Source organism: Penicillium maclennaniae (assembly GCF_028827695.1).
Source record: "Penicillium maclennaniae strain IBT 15551 chromosome Unknown utg000004l:1.0-3007600.0:1.0-3009580.0, whole genome shotgun sequence".
In the NCBI taxonomy this organism is placed as follows: Eukaryota; Fungi; Ascomycota; class Eurotiomycetes; order Eurotiales; family Aspergillaceae; genus Penicillium; species Penicillium maclennaniae.
Window position 1 is genome coordinate 1,678,641 of NW_026623216.1, and position 16,838 is coordinate 1,695,478.

Consider the following 16,838-nt stretch of genomic DNA (forward strand, 5'->3'; position numbering starts at 1 on the left):
ACCCCCGAAGGAACGGACTATTGATGCCTAGGAAACGGACTATTTACCCCTAAAAGGAAATAGTCCCGCCTATCGTTCAGGGGGGGGTAAATAGACTGACTATTGGTCAGTCGGCCGAGGGCCAGAATCAAAAGTGGTCAAAACATTATTTTGATAGAAAAAAGGTGAGGTCATGTGATCGATGTTTTTGGGTCTTATATGTTGAATATAAGGAAAGATCTTTCTATGTAGCATTGGCCTATATTCCAATAATAATTAGTATTTATAGCTAACTTATATTTAATTATCATAGCCTAAGTATTAAAATAAATTATCTTATTATTATTTAATATAGGAGTTTTAAGTATTTTAACTAATAAATAATTATAGGTTTTAGGGACTTAAAGATCTTAATAATTTAAAATATTCTAAGGGCTTAATACTAAGAATTAAAGGATCTAAAAATTAAATTTACTATAAAATTATAATAAATAATAGTCTTATCTTACTTTTAGGTTAGATTAAAAATCGTAGCTTTAAGTTATCTATTATTAGCTTATAAAAAATTTACCAAATATATATTTTTAAAGATTTATAAGACTTACTAGGTCTAATAAGCTTTATATTAGATTAATTATTCTTATAGGCTATTAATATTCTTTTAGACTTTTTTTAGAATTAGTCCTTAGAGTGAAACTCTTAATAAATAAGATCTTTAGTCTCTAAGTTATTAATTTTAAAGCTATTGGGACCAATGCTACATAGAAAGATCTATCCTTATATTCAACATATAAGATCAGCATTGCATTGATCACGTGACCAATTTTGGACCTATCAAAATATTAATCACGTGACCATATATTTTTCTTCTATCAAAATGATATTTTGACCACTTCTGATTCTGGTCCGCGGCCCTCCCCCGAACAATAGGCGGGACCATTTTCCTTCAGAAGTAAATGGTCCGCCTTCAGGCATAAATGGTCCACCTTTGGGCATGCATAACCAGATACTGCGGGGAAGCTTTCGGGGTGGCTTAAACCGTCGATCCTTGACATCATTCTTTTGGCTTTTCTTCGGTTCCCTTCTTTGCCACCTTCATTATGTTGCTGCCTAGTATTTGTATGTCATTCTAGACGTCATTTCTAGGCTATCCTAGCCTATAAATATGTCCTTCTTTTCTAGCAGAAAGAATCAAGTCAGTTCTACTTTCCTGAAGTCATTTTTCACTTTCCAAACTCATCTCTACCTTCTTCCTTTGATCCTCAGGACTGTGGTTCTGTCTTCGTTTAGGCTATATCTGCTTATAGTCTATCCTACGACCTTTGACTTTCTACCTTTGTCTGGCACCGACTGACCCAGCCGGACTAAGGTTGATCCCACGGACTTAAGGGGCCACGATCTGCTTCGTGGTAGCTTTCCCCTTATATCCCAACAAAAGCTAATTATATTATAGTATCTTAATAGGTTCTAAGATAGGGTTAAGAACTTAGGTAACTTTTATTTTTTAGTAAGCTTCTCTTTAATCTTTTTTTTTTTCTCTCTTATTAGAAAGAAGATTCTTAGTCAGTATAATATATCTCTTATATTAGCAATATAACTTAGACTTTATATAAGTATTAGTTCTTTTAGCTATAATATTATTCTATCGTAACGTTTAGTAAAGGTTCGGTTTAGGATTTTTTTATTTAGTTCTAATTTATTAAAGGGTATCACTAATAAGGCGAGATAGCGACAGTAAGGTATCTAGTATCTAGACTATACCTAGAGGCGATAAGAAAGAGAAAAGAAGAGTTTAGTTATATATTACTAACTATGACGAAGAATGTTAAGGAATAATGTGGTTATTCCTTGGTATGCAGGTGTGGGTATATATATGGATTTGAGGATGTCGACCTTAAGGGTCGACATAAATGGTCTGTTGGCTAAGCGGAAGGATGTTGCCCTCAAACAATCTCCTTTACAATATGTCGAACCTTAAGGTCGACATCCTCAAATCCATATATATACCCACACCTGGATGTCGAGGGATAACCACGTTATTCCTTAACAAAGAATTCGTATATTATGAATAGAAGTAAATAAACCAGAGAAGAAGAAGAAGAAGAGAGAAAGAGGGAAACGAGCATCTACGAAACAAACCACTTCGATCCCAAATCGGGTTAGACCCACGGCTCCTTCAGACCACGTTCCCCCTCAGCCCTCAAGACAGTCATGCGTCACAATATGAATATCAAAAGAGACACGGGTGAATACATGAAATGAATTGAGATTTGGTGCCTGGCTAGAGTAGCAAATGACCAAAAACATCATCAGGAGTGAAACTGGAGCTTTTAGCCCCCCATTATGTCCTCATCCATGTCGAGCCCATAATCTTCAACCAGGCCTTGATTTGTATCAGAGGAAGTCATCCACGTTTGACCCTTGGAGCTGTCCACAAATTCATCACTTAATCCCAGAGCATGATTGATTTCCTCGAGACTGCCCATGAGTGCAGTCATCAACTGACTCTTTTTCTCAAGTATGCCTGCATACGGCTTTCATGCGAAAATCGAGAGGAAGATAATTCACCTGAAAGCCGCAGCATTGTATCACTCGTCTGAGACGAAGAATGCACCAAAGCGGCATTCATCGCACCAGACATTATGAGAGACGCGATCAATGTCTCAGCAGCCATCGTATCAGCGGGCAAATATGGGGCCTGCTCTAGAATTTCGGTCACAGTCAAAGCAGCGAACGTTTTGCGTAGTCCGACGAGGGCATGACCTGAAAACGTATTCACAACTTGGGAAACCAGGCCCATATTGCGATCCTATGGCAATTTTAGCAATACTATTAACAAGATGCAGGGGAGATTTGGAACAGACCATGGACCAAATTTCCCGAGCATTTTCTACCTCTGTCACCAGCTTCTTCATGTCACCACGCTCAAAGGTCTCAGCAAGTCTGATGTAGGGCTTGGCAAGCGACTGATATAGCTTGACCACACTTGAAGAAGTCACATTTGGAGGTAGAGATAGCTGAGAGATTTATCGTTAGTCAAAGCGGATCAAAAGATGCATCAGTATCGCCCACCTTGCCATTGGCAAGCAGTCCCACCAATATCCATTTTTTGTAGGCTTCTACCATGACCATACTGACAGAACCCATTGTAGGCATAGAGATCACAACGCTCAGTAAATGCAATGCCTTGCGCCACTCTTTCAGTGCCATGTAAACCATTCCGCCGTAAAGGAAATATCGCAGATAGTCCCTGTATGTCAGTTTAGAAGACAACCCAGAGTATTCAGTGATAAAAAGATCAGAAGAGACTTTTGAAGGGGCACGGCTCGACAGAGCTGGTAAATGGCAGACATGTTTGTCCAAGACGGGCAATGCGCAAGCATATGCCCTAGCCCGCAAACAAAGCCGAATGAAAAGAAGATGATTGGACGTGAAGACAGCACATGATGGATCAAGTCGAAGGATCGCTTCTCTTATTGGGCGAGTACCCAGCAAGGGCTATTACGTGTTAGTCAAGGAACGATAACTGAGAAGGTAGAGCCATGCCTTTGACGCAGCCTCCGAGGCTTGTCCAACATATTCAATGACCTGCCGGAACTCCTGACCAGTATATCGGACTTGAATCGCATCGAAGATTTCCAAGTAGCGCACAGATCTCGTCCATAGCCTTCCTGAGGGTAGTAGATCGTATGGCAACGTCCCGCGGGCTTCCCCTTGTAGAGCTTGAATTTGTAGACGGAGAAGAAGGAGATAGATGATAGAATCGCGCCCTGGATCGAAGTGCTGTCTCCGGAATTAGAGTCAATTTGTGACAGATTCCAGGAACCAGAGACAAGGGCTTACATCCAGCGTAGACTCATCACGATATACAGAGTCAAGAGCATTGGCTGAGAGCAGATGTCTGCAGTGCGCAACGATATCACGTATTTGGCCGTCGGATCCTTTATCGGACGACCTGGTGATTTTTTGCAACTTCGCTGAGGCGGAAGCAAGTGCCTCGATTGCAGCCATGTTGACGATGGCAACACCGACAGTACTGACGAATTGCTGAGGGGTGGTGTTCAAGTCGATCACCAAGCTACAAGATGTGAAGATGATGCGAGACGGAGTCGGTTGAAGGAGTGAAAGTAGAATAAGAGGAAAGTAGGGAGATCACTGCAAGTGTAGATCATAAGTGAAGCTCCAACTGCAAGGCGGAGAAGGGAAAAAGCCCCACTGCCTTATGCCCCTCCGCCTGAGTCATCCGAAATCCTCCTTAATGTAGGAGCTTTCGCTTTCAAGGTGTCTTTGCCTTGCCTTGCCCCCACTTCACCCTCTGCACTGCCCCTTTTGACGTAAACAATGTCATTGACAGAGTCGGCCGCAATTGACGTTGCTCGTAGCGCATCGGTTGCTTCTCGCCGCCTCGCAACGCTTCCGAATTCCGCCCGAAACGACGCTTTGACGGCTCTCCACCAAGCTCTGGATAAGAATCGAGCCACTATACTTGCTGCTAATGCTAAGGATGTGGAGGCTGCTACACGCGATGTCAAGAATGGCAATCTGAATCAAAGCGTTCTCAAAAGACTCGATCTATCTCGGCCTGGCAAGTTTGACGATATGCTTGACGGGATCTTGAGCGTGCGGGACCTGGATGACCCTAGTAAGCAATACGTTTCCATTCGTTGTGAGCCATGCTAATTCTCGACGGGTGATAAGTCGGCAAAGTGACGCTACGCACCCTCTTGGATGAGGGACTGAGTCTTGAGAGAGTCAGTTGCCCGATTGGAGTCTTGTTGATCATATTCGAGGCCCGCCCAGAGGTAATCGCGAATATTGCTGCTCTGGCCATCAAGTCTGGCAATGCTGCTATCTTGAAAGGTATGATCTCTTGCATTCCACCACAATATATTGTGAGGGCAATGTCAGTTGACAAAAACAGGCGGAAAGGAGTCGATGGAATCCTTCGTGGCTATTGCCAAGGTCGTTTCTGAAGCCATTGCTGGCAGCCAAGTGCCAGTCTCATCGATCCAGCTTGTCAAAACGAGAGATGTTGTCTCTTCCCTGCTCGCCCAGGATTCCTTTATTGATTTAGTAATCCCCCGAGGATCTAATGAGCTTGTTCGCTATGTGAAGGAAAATACAAAGATTCCCGTGCTCGGACACGCCGATGGCCTATGCTCTGCCTACATCCATTCAGATGCAAATGCCGAAATGGCCGTGAAAGTTATCGTGGATTCGAAGACAGATTATCCCGCCGCGTGTAACTCACTCGAGTCTTTGCTGGTCCACCAGGATATTCTTGAATCTATTCTCCCCAAAGTTGCTGTGGCACTCATTGAGAAGGGGGGTGTCGCTGCGCTGTGACGAGGCATCGATGGCAGCGTTGGCCAGCATACTATCCAGCGATCAGCTCTCAAAAGTACAGCCATCGACCGAAATCGACTACGACACGGAGTTTTTGGACCTCGTGTTAGCAGTGAAGACCGTCTCGTCAACAGGCGATCCCGCATCGGCGGTAGAGGCAGCCATGGCTCATATCAACGTGCACTCATCCAAACACACGGACATTATCTTGACTGAATCAAAGGAAATGGCAATCACATTCATGAACGGTATCGACAGCGCAGGAGTATTCTGGAATGCATCGAGCAGGTTTGCTGATGGGATGAGATACGGGTTCGGCACCGAAGTGGGCATCAGTACCAACAAAATCCATTCCCGGGGTCCAGTTGGACTGGAGGGCTTGACGATCTACAAATACTTGATCCGAGGGAATGGCCACAGTGCAGGAGATTACCATGACGGTCCAGGGGGAAGACAATACCTTCATACCAGCCTGTCTATTGCCGAGTAGCGGCCAGGCCGATGGGATGGCAAAAGGGAAAACAGAAATGAGTCTAGAATCCAAACAAGAGTATTTTCTTTTGAAACATTTCGCAGTCGTAAGAAAAGATGAGGACTAAGCCCGGATGCATTTTTCTTTTGCGCGCCTCCCTTCATTCATAAAATCTGAATCACCCAGCCCAACCAAAGACATACTGTCACTTTAGGTACATCAAATCAACTGCTCTGGCCAGACTCGGCGAATTAGACATCCGGACAAATTCAAGCGAAGGGCCCACGACGCATTTGTGACGCCTGTACCACTTTCCTCACAAGGTCATCTAGACCTTGAAACCCTTGGAGCGTCTGCGACCACGAGCACGCTCGAACTTCCGGCCCTTGCTGGCGACGTAGGGCTTCTATTACGTGGCATGAACGTCAGCATGTTCCGGTCAAATTTGATTAATCTGTCGTCCAAGCCAGTGAACATACCTTGTGAGAGTGAGGGCCGAAGCCGAAGTGCTTCACAGCCTCACGGGCGTTCTTAGGACCACGGAGAAGCAGAGTGTTGGCACCGGTGGGGGCACGGAGAGCAAGCTGATCCATGGTGAGAATCTCACCACCAGCCTTCTCAATACGAGCGCGAGCAGTGGCGGTAACACGCAGAGCGGCGACGGAGAGCTTGGGGACGACCAGAAGGCGGTTGTCATCGGTGACGGTACCAATGACAACGACGGTCTTGCCCTTGTGCGCCTCGTTGATGTTGGAAGCGATGCGCGAGATCGAAACCGGGGGGCGGTTGATGCGCGACATGAAGAGGCGGCGGAGAACAGCCTTGTTGAAGTTGGACTCCGTGCGGCCTATCGAAAATCCCTAATCAGCTTCTTTTTTTCCCTTCGCCTCCGGATAGATTCGCCTCCAAATTTTATGACATTGCAAACGGTGATCGAGGGGAAAGGGTTTCATACGAGCCAAGAAGCGGTAAAGCTTCACAAGCACCTGCAAGTAGACGTTGTCGCTCTTAGCAGCCTTGCGGTGTGTGCTGCGCACATGGTGACGGTCCAAGTCGATACCTGAAAATTCGACGTGGTCAGCATTGAGGAATGTAAGACGGGGACAGAAATCGAGGTCTGTATGATCTGACGAAGAGCATGAGATCTGTAGGGATGAACATACCCATGGCTGCTGATATGGATTGAACACCTGGGAGTTAGCTTGCTGTCGCGAAAGTGTAGGAGGTTTTTGGTCTAGGACTTTCGGCTGCGCGGGTGTGTGTGGGTTGAGCCCTACACTAATCCCAATCGGGTATAACAGTCACATGATATTTGTAGCATATTACATAATCCACGTTAGGCCCATCACGGGGTGGCAAATGTGGAGGCGAAGCGGCGAACGGTAGGAGATTGGACTCTGCATGATCGCGGAATGCAACCGTCTACTCTAACATCGCATTTCAGTTCATGAGACTTTCCCATTCTCTTGAATATATACAAATATTTGAACAAAAAGCGTAAAAATCTGAGGGCAAAAGTCTAGATATATTGTAAACTAATCTCTATCCCCCATGCTCACGAGGAAATCCCGTGTCATCTCGAAGCTGAACCAGCTGCTGGCCATACTGGGAGCAACCTTGAGGAGATTGGGTCCAATTCCTTTAAAAAGCCCTCGCAGACCTTCCTCGGCCACAATCACTCGCACAGCGTCCCAGATTGAGGCATATTTGTATCCCATCCCGGACATGGTGTTGATTTGGAAGCGCCGCCGCAGCACATCACTAGGAAAATGTCAGCCTTACGTAGGAGCCTGAAACGGACAGTGAGGCAAGCTCACAAGGGATATGTGCAAGTTTGAGCCACAGCGCCGGAGATCGCACCTGCCAACAATCTTCGGGTTGGACTGAGGGCTCTTCTCTCCATCCGGGGTAAAATACTTGCGCACCGACTCGTAAGTCATAAAATTCAGACCGACCTGCACGTTCTGTTAGCTCTGGTATACCAATTGGACACGGAAACTCAAGACTCACGTATGGAGCAACCCCGGCGACGGTGGGAACAATTCCGCGATAGAGGGCAATCATGCCGCCCTCCGTCTTGTATATCCTGACCATTGTTGAGAACATTCCAGGCAATTTTTGATTGTGGTCTCGCTGCCCGAGCTCGGCAAACGAAGCAGACTGAATCGAAAGTCGCGTGCGAACAATGTCCAACGGATACGTGACAGTAACCGATGTAATTCCTGCGATCCCACCGCAAATCAGGCGGCTTACGGGAGTCATTTCACCTTCAGGTGATTCGGCAAACTTGCACCCAGACTAATCAGCGCCGAGCCTCAACTTCTGAGGACAGAAGAGGTAAGAACCACTTACTTTCTTGTAGAAGTTATAACTTCCAAACTGTACAGCGGAGTAGGGTATGATGCGAATACAGTTGGTGCCGTTACCCCGCATGAAACCTCGCCAGCCTTCCTCACGTCCCATTTTTACGAGGGCTTTCCAGATCGACGACTTGTATGCTTCTCGACCGACACTTTGAATCTGAAGCAGGATTTTTAACCGTTCCAGGGGTGACACAATAGTCCTAGAAACAGCCCCTGCTACTCCACCAGCCATGAATGCGGCCACGACGGGTTCAGCTAGCTTGTTCCTCGTCCGGTGCAGTAATGACGGCGGTTCGCGGACGGAGTCCTGAATTTGAAGGGTCAGCGATCAGACTTGACAGGAGCCTTCTATTTCACTGACCTCGACCAGGCTGGAAGTGGAGGGCAGCTGTAGACCCTGCAATGGCGGTTTCGTAGTACTTTCCAGCTCACTCTTCTGAGACCCATCTTGGCGATCGAGACTCATTGTGACGGTAGGCGCATCCGAGTCTGCTTGAGTATAGGATATGATATGAACCGGCGACGATACACTTCACACGTCTCCCTGTGGAAGGGGCGGCTTATCTCAAGAGGGAAGGACCAAAGTTGAATGAGTGGGCAGACAGATGGGATCAGCGACGCGACGAGATGACGATAGGACGGAGAATCAACGGGTGCAACGCGCCGGCCATGAAATTGTATGTTGTCTTTTGCGGGCCTTCTACAGATCCATAATTGGTATCACAGTCTCAGCCGTTTTGGTGTAGATGTTGACGTCTCCACAAGGTCGGATCGACAAGGCCTGGTTCGGAAGGGAAGGACGAAGGGGGGACAATATCCAGTTGGCGAACAAACTTGTCGAACCTTTCTCGAGGACACTTGCAAGAATTGAAATCAGCAAGGGAAGAAAAACACACCAATGAGTAACAGCGAACTCAAAAAGAAGTCACAGGAGAGTGTTGAGATGCAGTGGGTAAGAGAGATGGAAATCACTATCCCGACTGCCGACAAGCATCTACGCGGTACCTCCCGAGGGGGACAGTGCCCTCCGATGATATGATCACAAGAGTATTTTTGACTCTGAATATGGAATACATTGGGTTCAGATCAGGCATACATCAGCCCTCTTCTTTACCCGCCTGGCTCTTGATCTGGTCACACACCGCATACGGCGTGATGATGTGAGCTCGTCGCTTTCATCATTGGCGTCTATGGTCTTTCTACTCCACCGTAACCACTTCCTCACCTCTTTCCCCCTTCGTTCTCTTCTTCCTTCTCTTGCCCGCTTGTAGCGAACTGTTTCTTATACTTTTTCAACCTCACCTCCATTATAGATTGCAACTCCGCCATGTCTCGATCGGGTACCACCCTCTATGTCACTGGTTTCGGCCATGGCACCCGTGCTCGCGACCTTGCCTACGAATTCGAACGGTACGTGCCGCCTTCACATCCGCCCTACTAAATCCACGGTTCTCGATCCTTCCCCCTCCCCTCCATTCCTCCGAGCACCGACGATGAGATCCCTTCTGTCAATCATTCAATTGGGTCTGTGCTGGTGATGGATTATCGTTACTCTTGACCGCAAACGCCTTGGGCCAAGAGACAAAATACCTGTCATTGGTCATTACACTGATACATGTCATTACAACCTCAATCATCTCCATGATCGACCACGCCCTTACTAATACTCTGAACAGCTACGGCCGCTTGGTCCGTTGTGATATCCCAGCGCCGCGTACTCAATCGAGCCGCCTGTATGACCTCCTTCACGACATCTCCGGCTTCCATTTCTAACCATCTTCTAGCTTCGCGTTTGTCGAATACGAAAGCCGCCGTGACGCGGACGACGCCTACCACGAGATGCACAACAAGCGCATTGGGCGTGACGACCTCCTGAAAATCGAGGTATGTTCTCATGAAATTCGTTCTCAAAGAGAATCAATCTCATTCTCGTTCCAAGTGGGCTCGCACTCCGCCTTCTGCATCATGGAGATTTGAATCCGGTCGTGAATCCGGCCGTGACTCTGGTAGGGAGTCTGGCCGTGAACGTCGTCGCTCACCCCGCCGCGGTCGCTCTGTCTCACCGCGTCGCCCTCGTGACTACTCTCCCGGCGTGAGGACCGATACGAAAGAGACTACGAACGTCGCGAAGATCGAGACTACGATCGTCGGGACCGTGATTATGATCGAATCCGTGACCGGGACCATGACCGCAGAGACCGTGATCGCGAACGCTCCCGTGAGCGCTCCCGCACCCCGACGACCGTGATCGTGATGTCAAGGACGACCGGGAGAGACGCGATGACGACCGTGAAAGACGTGAGGATGACCGAGAGCGCCGGGATGACGGAGAGAATGTTCCCAATGGCGAAGACAGGAAAGGTGTGTCAATGATCCGGTTACCTGACGAGAAGTCGTACTCACAGCGAACAGTACCTCTGGATCCCGTTCCCTCTGCTCATGACGAGCTTGATACTGCTGAGTAGATCAACTCAATGCCACGTCCAGTCGAGCTGTGTCCTTTTCCATTCCGGGAACCCTCGTCGATCGATCCGCTTGCCCCATGAGGCACATTGTCCGAGGCTCTTCAAATTGGCGCCCACTCCGAGCCTTTCCTGCTTCACAAGCCCACGTACAAATAGTGGATTTCCCTCATGCGCTTCATTTATTTCCAGCTTTCGAGGCTTGATGTCCCAGCTGCTTCTAGCTGGTGCTTGAGTGACTCTGTTAACTCCCCTGTTTGACAAATCTTTCTTATCTGTTGGTATTTATCATGGTCAGCAGCTCGGATACCACCGAAACGAACGTCGAGCGATCCTCTTTCTTTTAGTCCTCGCCCGTCTATCGTCTCCTTTCGTCCTTGCGTTTCCACCGTGAATACCGCTCGCCTACCGTCTTATTCGCAAATTTAATATGAAAGCGATTCCACTTTCCCATGCCCTGCATCGTGCACCCTGCACCTCCACCCTCCATCCTCACCTTCGCCCTGTACGACCGGTCGGAAATCCGAGGATTCTGAGTCCTTTATCGAATGATTTCGTAGAGTCGTATGCCCCTTGGATCATCTGCCGACATTGGAGCGCCACAGCGTCAAGGGCCGAAGGTTGATAAGCCGGCCCAGAGGTATTAATTAGCATTGACGATGCGACGGACATTTGACTATGGGATGTTCGTAGGCTAACACAGGCACCGCCCTCAATTTTCGGACGCCTTAGCGTATGTTTTGATTCGAATATGTTTAGTTTTATCCATATTTCAACAATGTTCTCTCTCGGCCCAGGTGACGTAGAGAAACCCTGCGGGGGAACTGACGCCCGTTCTATCGGCCCATTCCCTTTGTTCATACTCGGAAAGGCCACCAAAGCACGATGGGGCCATCTGATGAGAGGGGAATCAGAATTGCCATCGATGTAGGAGAAAAAAATCCATTGCCCTATCCAATCGTTTTGTTGCGCTGACAGGTAACTCTAGAGGGGCGGCACCTTCACCGATTGTGTAGGAAATCCCGGAAGCGGCCGACTAGAAGAAGACATTGTGATCAAGCTGCTTTCTGAAGACCCTTCTCACTACGATGATGCCCCTCTTGAAGGCATCCGGAGAATCCTCTCAAGATTCACAGGACGCGAGATTCCTAGGGGGGACACTATCGATACATCATTGATCCAGAGCATTCGCATGGGCACTACGGTTGCCACAAACGCCCTGCTTGAGCATAAAGGAGAAAAGACTGTGCTCGTGGTCAGCAAGGGCTTCCGTGACTGCCTTCAAATTGGGAATCAATCGCGACCCCGAATCTTCGATCTGGCCATCAAGCGTCCCGACGTACTGTATGAGGAAGTAGTAGAGGTGGATGAACGAGTTACGTTGGAGGATTATGCGGAGGATCCGCAACGTCATCTTACGAAGGTCATGGATGCGCAGACCCCTGATGCTGAGATTGTCCGAGGTCTTTCTTCCGAGGCGGTACGTATTTTGAAACGGCCATCCGAGAGTCTGGTGAGATCGCAGCTACAGGAAGTCTTCCAAAGGGGGATTCGAAGCATCGCCGTATGCCTCATGCACAGCTATACCTTTCCAGACCACGAGACGTTGATTGGACGAGTTGCAACTGAAATCGGCTTCCACCACATCAGCCTAAGTCACCAGCTAACGCCAATGATTAAGCTTGTACCTCGAGCAACTTCGGCCTGTGCTGATGCATATTTGACCCCCACGATCAAGAAATACATCTCTGTCTTCCAAGCAGGGTTCAAGGGCGGTCTTGGAAGCGCGAGTGTCAAGCAACAGGAAGGTGCCCGGGGCGCCCGCTGTGAATTCATGCAATCGGATGGAGGCCTGGTTGACGTAGACTCATTCTCGGGCCTGCGAGCAATCCTGTCCGGCCCTGCTGGCGGGGTAGTTGGCTATGCCCTGACTTCATACGACCCGGTGTTCAAAATTCCCGTTATTGGATTTGACATGGGTGGAACAAGCACAGATGTCAGCAGGTACGGCTCCGGCCGTTACGAACATGTTTTCGAGACCACCACGGCCGGAGTCACGATCCAGTCACCGCAGCTAGATATCAACACCGTAGCAGCTGGCGGTGGTTCCCAACTCTTCTACCGCAATGGCCTTTTCGTTGTGGGTCCAGACTCCGCTGGTGCACACCCCGGACCTGCGTGCTATCGAAAAAGTGGCCCTCTCACCGTGACAGACGCTAATCTCTTTCTCGGTAGACTGATTCCCGATTTCTTTCCTCATATCTTCGGTCCGAATGAGGATCAGGGATTGGATGAACGGGTGAGCCGAAGGCTATTCGAGCAATTGACACATGAGGTCAATGAAGATCTAGCTAAAGGTGGACAAAATAAGCAGATGACCCCAAATGAGGTGGCTTTCGGCTTCATCAAGGTCGCCAACGAGACAATGACTCGACCAATTCGGTCTTTAACCGAAGCAAAGGGCCATGACACTTCAAAGCATAGGCTGGCTACTTTTGGAGGTGCAGGTGGGCAGCATGCCGTAGCCATCGCAGAGAATCTGGGTATTCGACAAATTCTGATTCATCGATATTCATCGGTGCTTTCTGCATATGGAATGGCTCTGGCCGACGTGGTTGATGAAAATCAGGAGCCAGAATCAAAGACATGGGCCGACGGTCAAGAAGTGCGACAGGAGCTTGCAAAGAAGATGGATCAACTGAAGCAAAAATCGACGAGACGATTGCATGAGCAAGACTTCGACGATGAATCGATCCTCTTCGAAGAGTACTTGAACATGCGATACCGCGGCACGGAATCTGCTCTCATGATTCTGAAGCCCAGCAAGGAAGAAGCTGATCGCTCCTTTGAAGGGGACGAATGGGCCTTTGGCAAAGCGTTCATTCGACAGCATGAGCAGGAGTTCGGCTTTACTCTTCCAGACCGCGACATCATTGTGGATGATGTGCGCGTCAGGGGGATCGGAAAGAGCTTCAAGCCATTCGAGAAGACCATTGACCAACAGCTGCAAGAGTCGAAACCCAGGGATGTCATAGGTCGCGAGTATCGAATTGCTCAGGTGTACTTTGAAGGAGGCCGGCAGAACACACCTATCTACAAACTCGATGATCTGCAGGTTAACGATCGAGTGAAGGGACCAGCCGTTATTGCCGATGCCACCCAAACCATTGTGATAACTCCGGGGGCCTCGGCACTTCTCACGAAGACTCATGTCGCGATCGAGGTCGGCGATTCGGATGCCAAAATTCCTCGAATCAGCATGGACGTGGTAGACCCTATTCTCTTGAGTGTTTTTGCCCATCGATTTATGGCCATTGCCGAACAGATGGGGCGTGCACTCCAGAAAACCAGTGTAAGCACCAATGTCAAGGAGCGTCTTGACTACTCGTGTGCACTTTTCGATGCGCAAGGTGGACTTGTCGCCAATGCCCCTCATTTGCCAGTCCACTTGGGCAGTATGTCGACGTGTGTCCGAATGCAGGCCCAGATCTGGCAAGGCAAATTGCAGCCTGGCGATGTAATTGTCTCCAATCACCCCGAATTTGGAGGTACTCATTTGCCCGACATCACAGTCCTTGAGCCTGCCTTCAGCAAGGGAAACATCATATTTTATGTGGCCTCTCGGGCACATCATGGTAGGTTACTCGGTTTTGGAGATAGCCATTTGCTCTGACGATTCCCCAGCCGATATTGGCGGTATTTTGCCCGGCTCCATGCCACCTCATTCAAAGGAGCTCTACCAGGAGGGGGCCGCGATCAAGAGCGAGAAACTGGTATCGGAAGGCAAATTCAACGAGCAACGTATCACGGAGCTGCTCTACACCGAGCCGGCCCAATATCCCGATTGCAGTGGAAGTCGCTGTCTCGCTGATAATCTGAACGATCTCAAAGCACAGATTGCCGCCAATAAGAAAGGTATCAAGTTAATTAGCACCTTGATCGAGGAATACGGTGAGCAGGTGGTTGTGTTCTACATGCGGCAAATTCAAAATAATGCCGAGCTCAGTGTGCGTAGTTTGCTGAAAGAGGTCAGCGCAAAGTTTGCGAGTAACTTGACCGCCGTGGACTATATGGATAATGGGACCCCCATCCAACTGAAGATTTCCATTGACGCCGAGAAGGGTGAGGCAGTCTTCGACTTTGACGGGACGGGTCCGGAGGTCTACGGTTGGGTTCCAGACGGGGGTCGGATCTATGCTAACGGTGAAATCTAGGCAACATCAATGCTCCCGAGGCTGTCACGTACTCTGCGATCATATATTGTCTACGGTGTCTCATCTCTGCAGATATCCCGCTGAACCAAGGTTGCCTGAAGCCCATCAAGGTCAAAATCCCCTCTGGAAGTCTTCTTTCTCCTTCCGAATCCGCAGCGGTGGTTGGAGGCAATGTTTTGACGGTGAGATAATCTCCTTCGACCGTTCCCCTCATCTAGATCACTGATCTTGACTCCCCAAATTGGCAGAGCCAACGCCTTACCGATGTGATTTTGAAATGCTTCCAGGTCTGCGCTGCCTCCCAGGGCGATACGAACAATTTGACATTCGGGTTTGGTGGTAACATGCAAGGTGAGGCTGAGAAGAAAGGCTTTGGATACTACGAGACGATCGCCGGCGGAAGCGGTGCAGGACCGGACTGGGAAGGCACCTCGGGGTGCACACCCACATGACTAACACCCGTATCACCGACGCCGAGGTGTTTGAGAGACGATACCCGGTCTTGCTCCGGGAGTTCAGCATTCGAACTAACTCCGGCGGTGCTGGACAGCACCGCGGTGGAGACGGGGTTGTCCGGGATATAGAATTCCGCATTCCAGTGCAGGTTTCAATTCTTTCCGAACGTCGTATTTATCATCCCTATGGCTTGCATGGAGGCGAGGACGCTCAATGCGGCCAGAACCTTTGGGTCCGCCGCACGCAGGATGCCCACGGGGTCTGGGTGGAAAGATGTATCAGTCTAGGGGGGGAAAAATTCTGCCCAGATGAGATCGGGTGAGAGGATCATCATTCGAACCCCTGGTGGCGGGGGATGGGGGCGAGTTGGGGATCACCCACAGTTTTCGCGCGAGCAGGATGCTTGTCATAGTTGGCGTGGTGGCTCTATTGCCACCCACGCAGCGACTCAAGAAGCAAGCATGTAGATCGGCAGCTATCCTACAGCTGGACCAAGGCGACATTATGAGCGCGCCATCGCCACCACTTGATTCTGATACTCCTTCTCAACCCTTCTCTATGTTCTTCAAGGGATGATCGTTGGAGACATCCTCTGCTAACCTTCGCGAATGATCCGGTTGGGCTGCTCTTCAAATGTATCCAAACCAACAGCCTTGACCGCAAGCAAGGCCAGCTTTATCGTTACTATCAAAATTTGGCCCAGCTTTTTATGGAATTGTGAATAAGAAGTAACATATGGAATTGTGAATAAGAACTAATGTTACTAGGGCTAGTTCAGATCACGCTCAAGAACAAAATTGTGGTGTGGACAGTAGCCTCAGAACGGGTACTGAGGCTGTGACATGCTATACAGAAGCATTCCGCTCCGCCAGTTGCCAAATACATCAAAGTCAGGCTTCACTCTCCTCGTCACTCGTGGCCTCAATATTCTGTTTCGACGGACTGGCACTCCTTCCCGGCTCGTCGTTATCGTCACCCGGCTGGTCTGCGCTATCGTAGTATATTGGCCGAGACAAAGACTCGCCCTGTTGATTCAGAGCCTGTTCGATGTCCGGGAGGAGCTTGATCAAAGCAGAGAACTGATCTATCGGCATGGATATTCCCTGAGAGGAGATGTCGAATTAGTAGAGTGCCATGGCAATTACAATCACGCCAAAACTTGGGTGAGCGAACAGATTCCCGCTTACCTTTTTGCCGGGAAGTTCCTGGCCGTCCTTTTCATAATATTCCCGCACATTGACCATCTTCTTGCCGCGGAAAGATGAAATGGTCACCCGGCGCATTTTGGAAATTTCCCAGTAACGATCTCCATTGGTATCCACTTTGCTCGTCATCTCGCCGGTGCCGACCTTGGATCTCTTCAAATGCACGCCAACATCTTCACCAAGCCCCTGAGATTCCGAAGAGCGTTTTCGGGATGTCATACCGGATTGAGGAATTTCTCGGCTGGTAGAGTAGATCAACAGGTGAGGAAGACGCGATACGCGGAGAGAGACGCGTTGTGTCACGTGGTGATTATAGAGGTCTTATCTACTACGTCATTGGG

The 16,838-nt window shown here is 48.9% G+C and overlaps 7 protein-coding genes across 7 annotated transcripts; 3 read left to right on the forward strand and 4 right to left on the reverse strand.

Annotated features, from left to right (window-relative positions):
- Window positions 1–2,309: 2,309 nt before the first annotated feature.
- On the reverse strand, window positions 2,310–3,990 carry N7477_004795 (putative COP9 subunit 3; the record flags this gene model as incomplete). The annotated part of the gene is made up of 6 exons (XM_056966458.1): window positions 2,310–2,503; window positions 2,548–2,788; window positions 2,844–2,996; window positions 3,052–3,229; window positions 3,485–3,762; window positions 3,823–3,990. The coding sequence occupies 6 exons, from the start codon at window positions 3,988–3,990 to the stop codon at window positions 2,310–2,312; spliced, it is 1,212 nt and encodes a 403-aa protein (XP_056823239.1).
- Window positions 3,991–4,320: 330 nt separating this feature from the next.
- On the forward strand, window positions 4,321–5,815 carry N7477_004796 (glutamate-5-semialdehyde dehydrogenase; the record flags this gene model as incomplete). The annotated part of the gene is made up of 4 exons (XM_056966459.1): window positions 4,321–4,621; window positions 4,678–4,839; window positions 4,901–5,310; window positions 5,372–5,815. 4 exons carry the CDS (start codon window positions 4,321–4,323, stop codon window positions 5,813–5,815), a joined length of 1,317 nt encoding a protein of 438 aa, XP_056823240.1.
- A 310-nt stretch (window positions 5,816–6,125) lies between these two features.
- On the reverse strand, window positions 6,126–6,964 carry N7477_004797 (60S ribosomal protein eL18; the record flags this gene model as incomplete). Its single annotated transcript, XM_056966460.1, has 4 exons — window positions 6,126–6,203; window positions 6,277–6,644; window positions 6,753–6,857; window positions 6,961–6,964. The coding sequence occupies 4 exons, from the start codon at window positions 6,962–6,964 to the stop codon at window positions 6,126–6,128; spliced, it is 555 nt and encodes a 184-aa protein (XP_056823241.1).
- Window positions 6,965–7,332: 368 nt separating this feature from the next.
- On the reverse strand, window positions 7,333–8,626 carry N7477_004798 (putative mitochondrial carrier protein; the record flags this gene model as incomplete). Its single annotated transcript, XM_056966461.1, has 4 exons — window positions 7,333–7,558; window positions 7,658–7,752; window positions 7,808–7,957; window positions 8,522–8,626. The coding sequence occupies 4 exons, from the start codon at window positions 8,624–8,626 to the stop codon at window positions 7,333–7,335; spliced, it is 576 nt and encodes a 191-aa protein (XP_056823242.1).
- Window positions 8,627–9,487: 861 nt separating this feature from the next.
- N7477_004799 (RNA-binding protein) lies at window positions 9,488–10,625 on the forward strand (the record flags this gene model as incomplete). The annotated part of the gene is made up of 5 exons (XM_056966462.1): window positions 9,488–9,570; window positions 9,837–9,893; window positions 9,945–10,044; window positions 10,100–10,378; window positions 10,422–10,625. The coding sequence occupies 5 exons, from the start codon at window positions 9,488–9,490 to the stop codon at window positions 10,623–10,625; spliced, it is 723 nt and encodes a 240-aa protein (XP_056823243.1).
- Window positions 10,626–11,610: 985 nt separating this feature from the next.
- Window positions 11,611–15,759, forward strand: N7477_004800 (uncharacterized protein; the record flags this gene model as incomplete). The annotated part of the gene is given in 6 exon segments (XM_056966463.1): window positions 11,611–14,257; window positions 14,307–14,789; window positions 14,837–15,018; window positions 15,085–15,187; window positions 15,202–15,551; window positions 15,580–15,759. Coding segments are annotated over 6 exon segments (3,945 nt in total), but the record flags the coding sequence as incomplete, so codon positions are not given.
- Window positions 15,760–16,182: 423 nt separating this feature from the next.
- N7477_004801 (transcriptional coactivator p15/PC4 family protein) lies at window positions 16,183–16,716 on the reverse strand (the record flags this gene model as incomplete). Its single annotated transcript, XM_056966464.1, has 2 exons — window positions 16,183–16,395; window positions 16,480–16,716. The coding sequence occupies 2 exons, from the start codon at window positions 16,714–16,716 to the stop codon at window positions 16,183–16,185; spliced, it is 450 nt and encodes a 149-aa protein (XP_056823245.1).
- Between the last annotated feature and the right edge of the window lie 122 nt (window positions 16,717–16,838).